The sequence below is a fragment of the Arachis hypogaea genome, chromosome 5, assembly GCF_003086295.3.
Source record: "Arachis hypogaea cultivar Tifrunner chromosome 5, arahy.Tifrunner.gnm2.J5K5, whole genome shotgun sequence".
Taxonomy (NCBI): domain Eukaryota; kingdom Viridiplantae; phylum Streptophyta; class Magnoliopsida; order Fabales; family Fabaceae; genus Arachis; species Arachis hypogaea.
In genome coordinates, this window is record NC_092040.1 from 112,388,336 (window position 1) to 112,407,544 (window position 19,209).

Consider the following 19,209-nt stretch of genomic DNA (forward strand, 5'->3'; position numbering starts at 1 on the left):
CGGGCTTCCCGAGCAGACGAGCACTTGTCCTGAAGAGAGGATGGGGGGGAGCCACCTGCAAAGACACTCCGACGCTCAAGTCAGCTAGTGTGCAGGCGGAGGAAAGAGTGATGTGAAAAGGTGACGTACCTCGGGGGAAGAGCCAATCTTCCCCTTATATACATGTCAGTAGTGGGCCCCACGTGAGGACAGGCCCATATTCCCAAGGACGCTGTCCTGCAGCCGCGTGTGGGGCGCACAGGACACGTGTCCGGGTCGCTTGGAGGGCGAGGAGCCGGGTCGGATGGATCTCGGGCCAGGGTCGACCCGTTGGTTCCATGGGCCAGGCCGTAACACAAGGCTTTCAATTTCTTTTTATTTTTTCAGTTCAATCTATCTCTACGAAAATTTTCATTAAAAAAATACTATTATTATTGTATTATTTTTGTGTATGTTTTTTATTTTTAATATTAATTAAATATTGAATTTTATACCATACACTTAGTAATATACCAAAAAATATGGTAACTATAATTTCTCATTTTAATAACATATTTTATTCTTTAATAATATTATTTTTTATTTTTATTTCCAATAAGACAGATGTGTATCACACCAATTTCAAAAAATAGTTGTGGTGTCGTCTCATATATAATAAAGGTGATAAATCACTTTAACATTTTGTTTAGATAACTATTCAAAAAAATAATTTTTAAATTAAACAAAGATAATAATAAAAAAATATTAAATAATTTAACATATTTAGTTAATTTTTTAAAAAATAATACATATTAATATCTTAACTTCTTAACTATGATCTATATTCATATATATAACATTAATTTAAAAAATAGGTTCAACCAAACTTGTGCGTTTTTATATGATTCTGAGACAACTAATTGTATTTTAAATCTATTAAAATAAAAAATATTTAATTTTATTTATCCATCATAATTTTAGTTTCTCATTTTTTATCTTTTTCTCTTTTTACTGCAGTTGTTTTACTTCTCTTTTTCTATCGCGCCGTCACCAATACACCTCACTTTTGTTATCATCGTATGAAAAAGCAACATGCCACACTATTGCTGTACCTTTTTCTTCCATGTGTTTCGCTGCTCTTGTACTTCCCGCAACTAACGCAGTCGCTGCACCTTCTTCTTCCATGCGTCGCGCCGCCTCTATTTTTCCTGCAAAAAATGCTGCCGTTGCGCATCTTTTTTCTCCTCCGTAACGTCGCACCGTCGCCGAGCCAGATGCCTTATTCTGCCACTATTATTCCAACGCTACATCTCTGCGCTTGTTTTCACGTCACTGCGTCGTGTCTTCCCCACTTTCATCGCGTGCTGCTTTGCTTCGTTTATCCATATGGTATGACCTATATAAACATTCACATCTTAGTGAAAAAAACAATCTGCATACATAATAAAATGAACATCTTGCAGAACATGTGCTTGTAGAATCAAGCAAATCAAGTAAAATACTAATGATATATCCAAATAAATATCCACTTTAGAATAAAAAGAACCATTCATATATATAGTAAAATGAACATCCAACTTAATTAATAAAAAATAAATTAAATAACACTTTAAAAAAAGATATTTTAAATGTCTTTATCCAAGTGATTCTCATTTTAATATACAAATAGTATTTTTGTTACAAACTAGTGTGTTAAGTTTGTCACTTCTTAAAAAATGCATAGCAATCAAGAAGCTCTTCTTCCATTCAATTAGATGATGCTTCATACAAATTGATTTCACACATAAACCATTATATATATTATTTCAAATTGGTTGGCTCAACTTGTGCATTTTTATATTACTTGTGCATCTAATCATGTAGCCGCCCACCCCAACCCGGATTCATAAACTATAAACGAAAACTATTTTTGGTTGCAATAAAATATTCAATTTTTTACGAACTTTAAATATTTGATAATCTGTCTTAATTATCCAAGTTGACTTTCTGATAATAATTACCATTAAAGCAAGCAAGGCAGAGAAAATAACATTACACGCGAGGTTTCTACATACCATTAATTAAGTTCTTAACTGAATAGATAATTTTTATTAAAAACTTGAGTGAAACATGATGGAAGCAGATCATGAAGATGGAAGTTATGATAGGAATAAGGAATTAAAGCTTCTTGATGAAACAAAAGCAGGTGTGAAGGGTCTTGTTGATGCTGCTTTGACTAAGTTACCAAAGATATTCGTTCATGATAACCATAAAGTCAACGTTTCTTCTTCTTCCTCTTCTTCCTCTGCTACCAATGTTAGTATTCCAGTTATTGATTTGGGATCACTACACGAAGAAGGTAATTCACGCCATGAGATCGTTCAGAAAGTCAAAGATGCAGGTGAGAAATGGGGGTTCTTTCAAGTGCTCAACCATAAAATTCCACAGAGTATTTTGGATGAAATGCTTGATGGGATGCGTAAATTTCATGAGCAAGATGCTGAGGTGAAGAGAAAATTCTATTCACGTGATATTACAAAGAGAGTGTTCTACAACACCAACTTCAATTTTTATACAACTTCAGAGGTTAATTGGAGGGACACCCTCTATTGTTTATTGGCGCCAGGGCCCCTTGACCCTCACCAACTCCCTTCAATTTGCAGGTATATAACTCTAAGCTTGGTTTAATTAGTTTGGTAAAGACTCGCGTGTGTAGTCAAGAACTAATTCGAATTAGTTAAGTAATTAATTTACTAGTTAGTTTAAACAAGTGTTAAGAGGTTTAAATATGTAGTAATTAATGATTGGTCGCAAATCTTTAAATGAACTTCCGATTTAGGACGAACCAGTCCTTGACTTATCGAGTTAGAAAGATATTGTGAAAAATTTCAAAAAATAGTTAATAATAAAAAATTATTAAAAAATTTGATATGCTTTCAACTATTAATGTTCTATAAAAAGGAAAAGTACATGTAGACAATAAAAATATTAAACAATGTGAACAATAGATATATCGAATGTTCATTTCACTAGTGTATGGATAGTTATTCTAATATTAAGATTTAAATGGATAATTTGGAGGTGTAGTGTATTTTTATTTAATTGGTGGTTGTTCATATTGTTTAAAAAAAAGTCATTAGTTACCTAGCATTATTCCTATAAAAATAACTATACATAAATTTTTACCTATTAATTTAATTAATTTAAGTAATAGCTATTTCTTTTCTTTAAATAAGGTGATGGATTTGATTTTTGTTTAGAAGTAGTTAATTACCTTTTTATTTCATTTTTTATATTTTTATTATTTAAAATTTTGTATAAGAAAAAAAAATAAGAAGAGAAAATAAATTTTGAAAAATAAAAAACAAACAAAAAATGTTAAAATTATTTGTTTCCATGACATGCGAGATTAATTTGTTTGCAGAGATGTAATAATTGAGTACTTAGATCATGTCAAAAAACTGGCACTGACGCTGTTAGAATTGCTTTCGGAGGCATTAGGCCTAGAAGGCAATTACCTCAAGGACATAGATTGTGCTGAAGGGATTTTCATGGTTGGAAATTATTACCCTCCTTGCCCTCAGCCTGAACTCACTTGGGGGTTAAGTGCTCATACGGATATGGGCTTTGTAACTATTCTTCTACAAGATCAAGTTGGTGGACTTCAAGTCTTTCATGAAAACCAATGGTTTGATATCACTCCCTTTCCTGATGCTTTTATCATTATCCTTGGTGACATGATGCAGGTGATTATAATTTTATCATTGTTTTTTTTAGTGATTTATATTAAAAATAAAGTATATTTTTTATCTTTAACCATTTATAAATTTTAAATTTTTTTAAAAAATTTATTTTATTTAATTTATTTTTAATATTTTTATTTATGTCAAAATTATTCTAAACGTTAACTCTATTTAAAATGTTAGAGACAAAATAAAAAATGTATAGAAATAATTTTAATATAAATAAAAAAACTCATATTAAAAATTAAAAAAAATTAAACATTAGAGAAACGTACTTTAATCTTTATATTTGTATATTGAATTTAATTTCTATTTTAAGCAAATATCTAATCATGTATTACTATGTTATATAATATTCCACAAAACAAATAGTTAAGTTGTTTAAGTGACCTATTTAATTATTGATTACAGCTAATCACAAATGACAAGTTTATGAGCGCCAAACACAGAGTTGTGGCTCAAAAAGTAGGTCCACGAGTTTCGGTTTCATGCTCTCTGAGACAACATGTTCAGGATGAATGTCAAAGAATGTATGAACCAATAAAAGAGTTGGTGACAAAAGAGAATCCTCCAATTTATAAGGAAATGAAAATGCCGGACTTGGTTAAACTGGTGTATACGACAAAGCTAGATTACGATGTCTCCTCTCCACTAAAACACTTCAGGCTATAAAGCGTCAAGATTTAAAGATACTCCTGTATGAAACTATATTAATTACAAACTTTCTTGAGGGATGCTGGAGTGAAAGATTCAACGTTTACGATTTTAAAAACTCTCATGTCTTGTATCTAAATAAAAGTCCCTTCAAAATTCAATGTATGTTAAACTAGATGACATTACAAGAAAAATGTTAAATACTATCAGATTTTTTGTCGAAAAAATGAACAAAATCTTATGGTAATTAAGTTATCGTCGAAAAAAATTGGGCAATATAAATTTTGCCGGTAAATGTTTGCCTGCAAATTTTATTCGTTTGACGATAATTATCGTCGAATTCTGTAACGGATTACCTACTCGAAAAATCATTTAGTTAGCAGTGAATTTTTTCGACGATAATGTTGACACGTTACAATATGTTGTTTTTTGCACTATTATCGTCAGATTATTTTGTCGATAAATTCGAGATAATTTTCAAGTAAATTAAATAAATAAAATGAAACAATAAAGTATAGTTGCACAAAGAAACTTTAAAATTAGTTAATCAAAATAGAAGATATAAATCAGCTAAAAGGTTTGAAACTTAAAAAAAAAATTTAATCACCGCTCATTTTTTGAAATCATCGCTCTCTGATCTTAGAGGAGATCTTCTTGTAGCTGGGCCAGAGATGGTCGTATATCAGCTTGATAACGTTGATCATCTCCTAAGTACATGAGTTGTTGTTCGGCGCAAACTTATCAACAATCCACAAACAAACCAATATAGCAATATAAATTAAAACTTCAGAAACAAATAACCATAATATATAAAAAAATTTATAGAAATTTTGGTAGATTTGTTCCCTAAGATTGCTGATTCAAACAGGGTCATCAAAGACAACGAGTGAAAGAGAAAGGTTAGCACTTAGCAGCAACTCAACATGAAATCTGGAGGGTTGCAAGAGCCATTCAAAGAGCTACTTCTGCACTCAAAGGAGAATTCACCTAACTCATCACACCACATGCAAATCCATTTCTATGTTTTGGGTTACTCGTAAAGATTCCACTCGAATATTTTTGACACTTATAAATGTACATTAGCTTTCAAAAAGGGGGATGTTAATGTATTATGTCTTATATACTCTTATGTATGTAATAAGCAGTTTTTGTTATGGTTGGACACTTATTATTCAAACTACTAGGTGATTTTGCAATTTTTTATTTTGTGGTTACTGAAATATATAATAGACAATTAGGCTTAAAGTTTGGACAACGTCGTATAGCTTATTGTAGTGCTTTTCTATGTGCTGAATTTTTACTTTTTATTTAGCTCAAATAGTAGAGAATGTTGCAGAAAAGAGCAAGGAATTGGCCACTTGTCAGGGTCAAATCAAGACCTTCAAATTAACTGAAACTCTCAAGAACAAGGCTATAGAAGAGGTATTTTTTTTAATCTCTGTATTTCAGTTGCATTATAATTACAAAACATATATAAGAGCTTCTCAGAACTAACTTTTCTCTTTTGAGTTTGCCAGTTAAGAAATGAAGTTGATAAACGGAGAGGCCTGGAGTTAAAGAGGATCATCTCAAATAGAAACGCAAGTCCTCATATTGCTATTGGGGCACTTGCTGCTTCAGCTCCAATTCTCCAATTTGAAGACATTGTGCCACTAGAAACATTCTATGACATCATTTCCAGTGATTTTAAGGTAGGTTAGTGAATTAGTAGTCTTGTGGTTATTACTATCTTATTTTGACCATTTTATGAATTTGTATAATACTAACATTTTTGCTTTCTTGTTTTTATCAATAGCTTGAGAGTTCTACTTGCTTTAACTACATAAAACAGTAATGGAATGACATATCATCAATAGGTCAGACGCGTAATGGGTGCAACCATGGTTCTGAAAATCGAACCGGACCGACCGGTTCAATCAGAAAAATCGGTTTCCGATCACCTAGTCGGTCCGGGTAAGGTCAGAAACTGTCTAACAAAAAATTGGTGAGAAAATCGGTCAAATCGACAGTTAACCGGTGAACCAAAAAAACCGTCCGATTTTTTAGTGGTTTTTTGTTTGGATATTAAACTTCAAAACGACGTCGTTTTGAAAAAAAAAAAAAGGCTAAACGCACGAAGCCACGAACCCTAATCTCAGTCTCAACTCTCAGCTCTCACACTCTCCCAAGAGACACCATAGCCACCACGGGCAGACCCACTATCGCATAGCCACACACGATGGAGCAGGCCCTCTTCGTCGTTGCATAGCCACCACCATCACCACTGCATCCCACCGCCATCGCCACCGCATCCCACATCCCACAGCCCCTCTTCGCCGTCCCACAACCCCTCTTCGTCGTCGTCGAGCTCCTCTCCTCTATCGTCGTCGCCGAGCTCGCCTCCTCCATCGTCGCCCTTACTCGCCGCCGGTAATACTCTGGCTTCCACCTCGCCTCCTGTTTAATCATCGCCTTCTCTTTCCACCTCGCTGCCTTCTAATTTTCTGTGATTGATTTTATGATTTATTAGCTTGTGATTTGTTCATGATTTGTTATCTGTGCTTGATTTTATAATTTTTCTGTTCATGATTTGTTAAGTCTGTGTTCATGTTTTGTTAGATGGATTCATAATTTGGTATCTGTTCATGATTTGTTATCTGGATTCATAATGAAGTCATCAAAAAAATTCTGTTTGAGTTGCTGTTCATGATTTGGTATCTGTTCAAGATTTGTTCATGATGAAATAAGTTGCTGCTTCATGATTTTGGTTGCTGAATTATTTATTTATTTATTAGTCTGTGTTCTTGATTTGAATTCTGAATTATATGAATTAATCATTCTAAAGGTTGGATTTTGAATTTTGGATTTTGTATGTAATTTGTAATTTGTATTTCAGAATTTTGGATTCAGATCAGCTTCTTTAGCCATGGCAAATTTCTCACCCAATTCAATCAATAATGGCATTGTGAAATATGATTGTACATGCTCACACACGTTCTGTCTCAAAGAGATTGTTTTCTAGAATGGTCACATTATATGATCATCATCATTTGCCATAAAATATGATTGAGGTATATTTTTATTGTACTATCAATCTTACTATACCTTGATGCAAGCTGTTCAGCAATTATAATGTTAATTCTTCTATGCTTTGACATGGAGCTATCATATTTGTAAGTTAGATATTGCAGACATGGAGGAGTTGCAGGTAAAACCTGATGAAGATACGGTCAGACGAGTGGCAAATGCCTTTAGAAAACTTGGCCAAAAAGAAAAGAGTAAATTGGTTACAAAACGATATGGGCTCAAGTGGAAATATATTCACTTTATTGGTGAACGGGTTAAAGTTAGAATAGAAGCTTTGGAAGAAAAAGGTCCATTTAAAAGTTGAAATTGGTGTATTCCAAATTGTCAATGAAGACACTAGTATACCACCACATTCTATTACTTGGGATCTGCTGTTGTTGCCGATTATATTGTTACATTTCTAAAGTTGTTGTATTAGAGGTTCATTAGTTTGGTTTCTTAACATGTTTAGAGTTTAGCAGCTAACCAATTAGGGGAAGAAAAAATTATTAATGCTTCTGGTTTCATTGTAGAAAAAAATTATTTTATACATTAAAAACAAATTGTATCCACCATGCTTATCTCTCTAAATTTTGGTTCATTGTTATGAATTCTTATAATTGTACAGTTGTAATTTTTTGTCCATGTTTAACTAGTATACATTAGTCATCCAAACTTTATTAATAAATTTTTTAAAAAAAAATTACTAATATCAAATTTTGAGGTATAATACTTTTTAATCTCATGTTGAAGTATAACTCTAAAATTATTTTCATATTAAAATTTTTTGATTTAGAAATTATTAAATTTAAATATTTAAAATTATATATTAAATTTTTAATAATTTTATTTAATATTTAATTAAACCGGTTGAACCCCGATCGAATCCCAATCGAACCATTAAATCAATAAACTAATTACCTTACCGATTCATTGACCGGTTCTGTTTTCACAACCTTGGTGCAACTGTCCAACACTTGCCACTTCTGTTGGTAAGGATTTCCTTCCTTTTTCTTTTGTTTCTTTTCTTCTTCTTTTTTTTCCTTCTTTTTTGTTAACAAAAATCTCCTTGCTAGTTTGTGATGCAACCGGGAAATTGATTTGACTATAATAAATTTTAACAATTTTTATCTGCTTTAACCATTTTCAAATGGAGTTAGTAATTAATATTTAATAATCTGTAAATAGTTGTACCATATTATAATTACAGTCTTTGCATTTATATTGGAATTGTCTCTAATAAAAAGAAAAATGACACATGTTACTAGTTTTAATCACAAAAATATCTATATAAAATATGTATGAAGTAAATCTTTACACTAGTGTGACATATAAGTGGTTACACTTAATCACTTAATCTCCTCTTTAGCAGGTAGTTGATAAAGTTAATAATGATCAACCTGTTATCCATGGTATAACTTAATTAAAAATTATATACCTTAATATAGTTTCTTATTTTAACTTGTTTTACTGAACCGAAAATCTATGATATTGTGTATAAAAATAGTAATTACCTCTGAATCATCAATCAATTCTATTATATAAAAATCGAATGTCTGTACTTAATGATGAAGCTGACGTGGTATGCTTCAGAGAGTATTTTTCGATTTAATTGTTTTAACTCATTCAATACAATTTATTTCACTGACTTAATTATATCAACTAATTGATTTAATTAGATTATTAAATATTTATATAATTAATATAATTTATTATAATTTATATTACTTGATTAATTATATTATATTAATTATAATTTGTTATTTTAGTGAATTAGTCTTTTCATTTATAAAGTCAAAAAAAAATAAATAAATTATTATTTATTTTAATTAAATTTATTTATATACTATATATGAATTAACGTTAATTTTATTGATGCTAGATAAAATTATAAAAAAAATTACGAAGTAAAGAACAGATGTCTGAATAATCTATTCTATCTATTCTATTATATAAAAGGGCAAAACAAAACAATGCATAAAAGGAAAAATAAAAAGTAGGATTTTTAAATTTTCTCTCAATGAACTCTGAGTCTCTCCTTCTAGATCTCGATAAACGTTCACCGGAAGAAGAAGATTTAGTCTCAAGGAGTACAAAAAAAGTAAAGATGAATGAAAATAACATAGAAGAACAAGTAATGGATGACATGAAAAAAGGAGGAGGCGCCCCAGAACAGAAAAAGGAGACTGAAGGTAAAAATCAAACCGACAACAAAGGTGATTCAGAAAAATTCATGAAGCCTAAGATATCCTACTGTGACATGGTAGTGGAGAATGGCTTTGGAAAACTGAATCCACAAGAAATTGTAGAAATGGTTTCAGAAGACTATAACTCAGAAGATTTAGTCATGGACTCTTCTATAGACGATGAAGCTCCCTTCGATCCTAAGCCCAACATTGATGACTCTCTAGAAGAGTATGACGAGTAGTGTAGACCTTGGAAACTATCGCTGATTGTTAAGCCACTTGGAAAAACCTTTAACCTTCAAGCTCTTGATAGATGGGTACAGAGGAGATGGATGAAAAAAGGAGTGATACGAGTCATGGATCTAGCTGGTAACTTTTTCTTGGTCAAGTTCACGGATCAAGATGACTATACACATGCACTCTTTGAAGGTCCTTGGATGATAGCTGATCATTATCTCTTGGTGCAAAGGTGGAGACAACTCTTCTTGCCACAAGAGACGGATATTCAGAAAGTAGCAGTATGAGTTAGGATCCCCAACCTACCTGCGGAATTATACAATAAATTCTTTCTCTGGAAAGTTGGAAAAGCTCTCGGAACAATGCTCAAAATGGATGAACTCACCTCCATACACTCTCGAGGGAATTTTGCTAGGATATGCGTGAAAATTGATTTGCGAAAGAAGATGGTTCTAACTATCACAGCCCTTGGCAAAGAGTTCAACATTGTCTATGAAGGATTACAACAAATCTGTTTCAACTGCGGTAAGTATGGGCACAGAATGGAGTATTGTAATGAGAGGACGATCGGAACAGCCACTGAAGCTGCCGTCGGAATGACGGAGGGCACCCGGTTTGGCCATCGGAAATCCCCTAATGGTCAAGAGACAAATCAGGACACACAAAATCAGGAATCGAATCTAGAAAGAAAAGAAAATCTTGCAACAATTATTACGAATGACCCACCAATCACACCTGAAGCTAGGCACCAAAACAAGCAAGTTTCCCAAAATATGGCCACCAATCAGGAAAGCATTAATGAGGAGCAAAATGGTAACCTCTTTGGGCCATGGATGATCGTGAAGAGATATCAAAGAAGGAATAAAACCAAAGCTGATTCTGCGGAGAAGGAAAGAAAGGAAAGTTTCCTAAATTCAAGGTTCCACATCCTTGCAGAGGCAAATCAAGAAGATAATCATTCCATTGAAGAGCTACCCTCGAATGAGACCCAAGCTATTAATTCAGGAGATGACAAGGACGCATGTCCAGCAGGACCTAGCAAAAAAATAGCAGTAGATCCGAATTTCAGAAGCGAAAATACTCACCATATACAAAAAAATCAACAGAGGCAAAAAAGTTCCATTCCTATCATTAGAGGAAAGCATACAGCAATAAGTAAAAAAATAACACCCAACGCTAAGAAAATCAAGCAGTTCAGTCAAAAGACCAAGATCATCCAAAGCATCCCCAGAAATCAGGAGAAAAATAAAATTATAGAAGCACACAAAAGCAGCCATGAAACTTTCCAAAAGAATCAGAAAGGCAAGGAAAAAATACATGATGAATATTGGAGGAAATTTTCTTACCTAAACAAGGAGATTGCTAATGCTGAGTATGTGCAACCAATTCCCCCAGGGGGCTCTTTAAATCATACAACTAAAGCGCTCATCACTAGTATCGTGGGAGGTGGGTATAATAATGAGATCAGCAAGGAAGAAGGGAACAAACCTCCAGACCCAAGCGAATCCAACTCCAAACCAAAGAAGGACAAAAACATGAAAGAACTTGATCTCCAAAAGAGAGAAGTTGCTTACCAGAATGTAGAGATGGACGTTCAAGCCATCAACAGCAAGCCAAATGAGGCTCAGTGAATCCTTTTATTTAAGGGAGTTTTTTCGAAACTGTTTTCATCATAATTTTTCTCATGAATATTTTAGTTTGGAATTATAGAGGGGTATCTGCTAAAGAATTCCCCATTATTATTAAAGATTTAACTTATCGGTATAATTTGAATTTGTGTATCCTGCTTGAAACTCATGTTTCAAGATCTAAAGCTGAGGTGATTATCCGCAAGCTAGGTTTTGAATCTTGATGTAGAAGCGAAGCTAAAGGTTTTGCGGGAGGCATTTGGTGCCTTTGGAACAAAAAAGAGTGGAATATTGAACTTCTAGAAATCCATAAGCAATTTATCCATCTGAATATCAAAGACAACGAAAATCGAAACTGGTACTGCACTTGTGTCTACAACAGCCCACAACTGGGACCTAGAGTAGCCTATGGGAGGCGACTATCCAAGGACCTTGGTGCGTTGGCGGAGATTTTAATTCTATCATTTCCCTTGAAGAAACAGGGGGCAGTTTCAATCTTTCTCAAGACTCGAGAAGATTCCAATATTGTATTCAGAATTGTGGCCTAAAAGACCTAGGCTTTTCAGGACCCCCCTTTACCTGGCAGAGGAATAGAGTCAAACAAAGGCTGGACCGGTTTCTTTGCAACTTGGGTTTCAATGATCTCTTTCCATTAGCCGGCGTTAAACATCTCCCTAAGTTGAAGTCTGACCATATCCCCATCCTTTTAGACTTCAATAACTTAGAGACGAGAAGAAGAGATAAACCTTTCAGGCTTCTTGCGCATTGGCTCCTTCATGAAGATTACCAAAGATTAGTAAAAAACAGTTGGATCAAGCAGGGAGATCATGTCTCTAATATTAATAATTTTACAAATAAAGCTAAGATTTATAATAAAGAGGTTTTCGGTTACATCTTTAGAAAGAAGCAAAGAATCCTCCTCAGACTTGATGGAATCAATCAAAGTCTCTCTTTTAACAATAACACATTTCTAGAGAAACTCCATAACGACCTTTGGAGGGAATACAAAAGAATTGTTGTTCAAGAAGAGAGCTATTGGATGCAGATGTCTAGGTGCAATATCATCAATTTTGGAGACAAGAACTCTAAATACTTTCATCAAAAAGCAAATGGGAGAAGAAGAAGGAACTATGTCACTTCGCTCAAGAACAATGAAGGAAAATAGATTGATGATGTGGAAGAACTCAAATACCTGGGTGTATCCTTTTTTAAATCTTTATATGCCCCTGATAATTATTCTTTGGTGTTTCCTAACTTTTCTATTGTAGGTAAATTTCCTAGAGTGGCAGAAGATAACCTTGTCCACCTAAACAAGAACATCACTTTCGAGGAAGTCAAGCACGCAGTTTTCAATATGGGTAGCTAGAAGGCTCCCGAAAGTGATGGACTCCCAACAAAGTTCTTTCAGCATTCTTGGGATACTGTGGCAGATTCCCTAGTAAGTTGGATTCAAATGATTTTTAGGACCCCAGAAAATATTGCTAGAGTGAACCAAACTCTTATCTCTATCATTCCTAAAGTTCCTTCACCTGAGAACTTTGCCCAATTCAGACCGATTAGCCTATGTAACGTTTGCTATAAGATCGTTACCAAGGTGATAGCTGAAAGGATTAAGCCGACCCTAGGGGCTATCGTGTCTAATACTCAAGCAAGCTTCATCCCAAGAAGGGTTAGTGCAGACAATATCTTAGTCGCACAAGAGGTAATACATATGATGAGGACCAGAAATGGAGGAAAAGGTCTTATGGCAATTAAGATATACTTGGAGAAGGCGTATGATCGACTCAATTGGGGTTTCATCATTGAGACTCTTAAAGACATTGGCATCCCGGATAATATTGTAAATGTTATTTATCATTGCATCTCCTCTCCAACTATGAATTTGCTTTGGAATGGGTCTCATTCAGAAACTTTCATCCCAACCAGAGGCATAAGACAGGGAGATCCCTTATTCCCTTACCTTTTTGTCTTGTGTATTGAAAGGCTTTCCCATTTAATTAACTCTTTAGTGGAAAAGAAAAGTTGGAAACCTATTACTCTATCTAGAAATTGACCTCAATTATCTCATCTCTGTTTTGCAGATGATCTCATTCTCTTTGCTCAAGCAAATAAAGATCAAGTCCAAATCATCAAGGAGGCTTTGAGTATTTTTTGTGAAGCTTCCGGTCAAAAAGTCAGTCTCAGCAAGTCGTGCGTGTTCTTCTCTAAGAATGTCAACCACAATATTAGAGCAGAGCTTAGCAGAGACCTTGGCATTCCCCTAACCAACAACCTAGGAAAGTATCTCGGAGTACCCCTTATTCATGAAAAATGTGGGAAGCAACACTTTCAACCGATCATTGACAAGATGCACGCCAAGCTGTCCAGTTGGAATATGAAGACTCTTTCGTTAGCAGGAAGGAGCACTCTTGTTCCATCCTCTCAATAATACCAAGTTATACTATGCAGACTATGAAGATGCCTAAGGAAGTTTGTAATCAAATTGACAAGATTTGTAGAGATTTTTTTGGGGGTCAGACGCAGGAGATAAAAAGATCCATCTCATCAATTGGGATTCTATTTGCAAGCCTAAAGAGTTGGGAGGTCTAGGTTTGCAGAAGGCTCAGGAAACAAACAACCTTTATCTCATGAAATTGGCATGGGGTTTAGTCCATAATGACCAAGCACTTTGGGTAAAGGTTATGAAGGCTAAGCATGGCTGTGGTGATAGCCCTATCCCCAAGGTGGCTAAGAGATTAAATTGTTCGAACGCGTGGAGAGGGATTGTTAAAGTTTGGGATGACTTTCAACGCAATCTTGTTTGGCGTATTGGCAATGGTAAGAGCATCAAGATCTGGAAAAGTCACTGGATCCCTGGTATTGAAAATCTTAGTGAGTTATTGCTCAGTCAAATTAGCAATGATAGGGATAACGAAACCCTAGAGGCCTATGCTACGGATGATGGCTGCTGGGATTTGGAAAAATTATCTCATGCCATCCCAAATGAGGTTGTTGACATGATACGTACTTTGAAAGCTCTAAACCACTCCCTAGGTCGAGACTCTATCAGTTGGCTACCGGAACCACATAGAAGTTTTTCTATTAATTTAGCTTATAAGGCTTACTATGTGGAAGACATAAATCCTGATGAGATTTATAGATTATGTTGGAAAGCCAGAATGCCTCAGAGACTAAAGACTTTTTCTTGGTTATTAAGCCACAACGCTCTATTAACTAATGCCAGGAGAAGGAACCGAGGACTTACTGATAATGGGTGCTGTCCCAGATGCCCAGATCAAGATGAGAGTCTGCTCCATGTTCTGAGAGACTGTCCTTTTGCCCGAAGTATTTGGTTTAGCAGCTCAAACAGAGATCCACGTGACCCGTTCCTTAGCCAGTCTCTTCATGAATGGCTTACGGACAATCTGCATAAGGTCTCTCGCAATGACAGTGGGACTTCATGGCCCACCTTCTTCCTCACCGCATGTAATGTCATCCGGAGAAAGAGAAACAGTTTAATTTTTCAATAGGAAAACAGTCGATACCAGCAAGTCATTCCCGAAATCAAAAGAGTAGCTAGGAATTATGATGAAGTTCTAGAAGTTACTGAGATAAGTAGAATGACTCTGAGAACAACATCGTCAGTTTTGGTTGGGTGGAGACCTCCAGAAAATGGTTGGAGTAAAATTAATGTTGATGGATCATTCCTCCAAACTTCTAGTTCAGGGGCTTGCGGTGGAATTATCACGGATTCTAATGGTCTGGTGTTACCTGGTTTTATGATGAACATTGGCAAGGTTACTATTACAGAAGCAGAATTGTGGGCAATTTATTTGGGCCTTACGATTATAATTGATATTGGATTTAACAAGATTAAGGTAGAATCTGACTCTACCTGCGCAGTTAGGTTGATTCAGAATAGCTCAACCTCCTTCCATGGAAGCACGACCCTCATCCGTGCCATCAAAGAACTTCAAGCCAAGCCAGGAGAGTTCAAAATTGATCATATTCTGAGAGAGGCCAATTTTAGTACAAACGAGCTTGCTAAACATGCCCATAGCTTACCGATGGGTCTTCATCAATTTGTTGCTCCACCCCCTTTCATTACTCATATGCCGGATACAGATAGAAAGGGCATTGAATTTGTTAGAGTGATGAGTGTTTATATTTTTTTTTGGGCCTTATGCCCCCTTTTCCCATCAAAAAAGAGAATTAAATTTTTACGCAAATCAGCCAAATGAAAAATGGATTCAGGAATCCACCACTGCACAAAATCATATAGTTCGAATCAGGATACATTGAACTAGGTTTGCATGTAATTCGAAACAAACTGATTCGAATTACCTTAGCACGTGAACATAGCATAATTCGAATCGGATGGATTCGAATTATATATTGGAATAAATAGAGACAAGCTGATTCAAATTAGCTTGTAAAACAAAATACTACATAATTCGAATCTAGCTGATTCGAATTACCATTTCTATTTTCACTCTTCCCCTTTTCAAAGCAATGCATGCTTGCATGACCATCATTTATTAGTAGTAGTATGTATATCAGTAGTACATATGTGGAAGACTTTTATCAAAAATTAATAATAATAATAATAATAATGTACGTGAAACACTTTTTTACTTCAACATAAGTCCAAACTAAAAAACATGAAAAATATTAATGAGCTATCAAAGCTGATTTTATACAATAATCTTTTGTCTATTTTTAATAGCTCATGAATATTTTTTAATAAATTTTTTTAACGAATTTATTTCAATTATACTACAAAAAATATTTTATTCTATGCAAAACAATTTTAAAAAAATTGCTTAAAAATTATTGATTAATATTAATATTAATATTAATTATTGATTTTTTTGTAATTAAATTGTATTATAATTTTATGTTAGTTCAGAACTGATTCACGATTAATGTTCATGAAGATATGTTACTCTAAGTTTTATATTTTACAAATCTTTTATTTAAATATAACTTTTTAAACATAAAAATTTATTATTTTAATAATATCATACTTTTACCTTTTTTTTATTCTAAATGAATATTTTATCGAATATTAATTAAAGTCATACTTCTATTTGTTTTTACTAATCTATTATCTATTATATTATATAAAAATCAAATGTCTGTATTTAATGATGGAACTGATGTGCCATATTTTTTAGAATATTTTTTAATTTCTTTTTTTTAACTCATTAAATATAATTTACTATAATAAATTAATTATATCAACTAATTATTTTAATTAGATCTTTAAATATTATACAATTTATTATAATTTATATTAATTTATTTTGGTAGTATTTTTTAATTTATTTCTTTTAATATTTTGATAGTATTCTTTAATTTATTTCTTTTAATTTATTAAATCAAAATAATTATATTAATTATGTATATTAATTAATTTGAGTAATTTATTAATCATTAAAATAATAAATATACGAACAAAATAGCTAACTGAGATATTTTTAATTAATAATCATATTAAATTAAATCAAATCATATCTACTGAAGTATTAAGTCAAAATCGAATCATGTGAATTAAGGACCAAATTAAAATAAGATAATTTTTTATTTATTCAAATTAAATGTAATAATACAAATTAATTTTATTAGATAGTCATAATCTTCTGGTCTTTTATATACAAATGGCCAAATAAATTTATAAGAGTATCTCTAATGTTTGATATTAATTTTATGTTATTTTAGATCTCCAAGATGCCACATAAATATTTGTGAATTATATATTATAAGACTTGATTTAAAACTTAATGTAAAATTTGTCACCCAATGCTTGGTTTTATTTTAATTTAAATTTTAAATTATTTTTTATTATTTTAAATAAATTTAATTAAATTCTAAAAATTTAACTAAAATAAAACTATAAAATTACAAAATTAATAATTATATATCATATTTAGATTGAGAGAAAAATTAAAATTTTATAAATAATTAAAAAAATTAAGTTAAATTGATTTGGATCTATTTTTCTACCAAATTGATAAGATGATGAAAAATAAAGTAGTAAAATACGGAGCATAAATAAGTACATTTAATTTATTTAAGTAAATTTTAATTAGTCTTTATTACAACGTTACAATAAAACAACGTTAGAGTAACACTATTAGTATTTATTTAATGGATGTGCTTAAACAAGTGGTAATATTTCATTCTTCTTTTTTTTAAAGTAATATGGTATCTCTTTATTAATACCAGAATCATTTTAAAAATTGTATCCAATGAAAGTTTAAAGTTTAAATTAGTTTATTTACTGTACACGTCAAAATTGATACCTAAATTTAATTCTATTAGAGTTGCTCTAAGAATCATTATTTTGGTTGCTCTTACTATTTCAACTCTTCTTTTTTTTTATGTTTAATTTTTTTTATATATAAATGTACTCAAAATGAGAATGTACAGATAAATGTTTAATTGATTGTTTGTTTGATGAATACCATAGCCTAGAAATGACTCAATTTAAGCATTCTACTATTGCCGATATAAGTTAGGTTATAGTAATTAGGGTGACCAGTGTATTTTTTATAGTATTAAATAGAAGAATATTAGTTAAAATAAATATACCCATTGTAATAATTTTTTTCTTTATCAGTTTATTATGTTTTACCTAATAAATAATATTCATGTTGAATATATTATTTTCATCAGAAGTCATACATAATTGATTGATAATTTTGTGAAAAAATATTTTTGTAGTGACTAAACACTGTACCATTAATTTGCTAAAGTTAATTCTCCTATAATTATTCCAATGTATATATAACACTATCAGATGGAAATTTATTAGACTATATTTGTTTCTAATAAAGTGAGTAAGCTTTTAGACTTAATCTCGGTTAGAATTGAAAAAGATTAAAAAAATACTAATAGTACAAATACTGTTTATTTTTAATACCCAATAATAATAATATATAAACTAAAACTAATATTATTCTGTACAAAATAATAAAACGTATATTATACTTGAATAACAAAATTTTTTCTTGCAAATCACATTAAATACATTATTTTGATTTGTTTACATATAATTTTGAATTTTCATTTGCTATTAACACTTCTTGTGTTTTTAATCTTGAAAGGTTATTTTTTATAATAAATATATTATGAGTTATATTAAATTATATTAAATTGATTATTTTATGATTATTATATTATTATATTTTTTTATTAATTTAAAAAAAATTCAAAGAATATCTATAGATAACTGTGGGTATCTGCATTTTCTAAGAGGATAATTAAATAGGGACTTGCGATGAAGATAGAGAGGGGATGAATGATATTTTTTTAAAACAGGAGTAATTATTTTTAATATTTTTAACATTAAAAATCGTTAACCTATGATTTTAATTATAACTTTATAAAATATTTATAGTAATAATTATTATATATATTTTTATTTAATTTTTTAATAAAAAATTTATATAGTTTTATTAATTATCCCATGCACTATACGAGAACATTACCAAATAAAATAGTATAAGAAATTAGAAGAAAATGTATTTACCAATTTAGCAAATAATAATTCATTTTACAATAGAATAAAATATATATTGAATAATAAAAAGTGTTATTGGTTTCTCTTCCCACAAACGAATACTCAACGATAGTGTTTCATTAATGTTATCAAAGGATATTAACCAACTTAATAACTTTTGTAATGATATAAGTCTATAAGTTTGCAAACTTGAAAATCATGTCATAAAATATGAAATTTTAACAGGTAGCAATATTGATCATATTATTTTTACTTCAATAATGAATATAATACTA

The 19,209-nt window shown here is 31.8% G+C and overlaps 1 protein-coding gene across 1 annotated transcript; it reads left to right on the top strand.

Moving 5' to 3' along the window:
- The first annotated feature begins 1,933 nt into the window (after window positions 1-1,933).
- LOC112802802 (deacetoxyvindoline 4-hydroxylase) lies at window positions 1,934-4,528 on the top strand. Its single transcript, XM_025846157.3, has 3 exons — window positions 1,934-2,600; window positions 3,362-3,683; window positions 4,092-4,528. The coding sequence occupies exons 1-3, from the start codon at window positions 2,068-2,070 to the stop codon at window positions 4,350-4,352; spliced, it is 1,116 nt and encodes a 371-aa protein (XP_025701942.1). The 5' UTR covers window positions 1,934-2,067; the 3' UTR covers window positions 4,353-4,528.
- Window positions 4,529-19,209: the final 14,681 nt, after the last annotated feature.

Coding starts and splice junctions, on each gene's coding strand:
- LOC112802802 (XM_025846157.3), top strand. CDS start 2,068: ATGATGGAAGCAGATCATGAAGATGGAAGTTATGATAGGAATAAGGAA. Junction 2,601..3,361: donor CAACTCCCTTCAATTTGCAG/GTATATAACTCT, acceptor ATTTGTTTGCAG/AGATGTAATAATTGAGTACT. Junction 3,684..4,091: donor TCCTTGGTGACATGATGCAG/GTGATTATAATT, acceptor TATTGATTACAG/CTAATCACAAATGACAAGTT.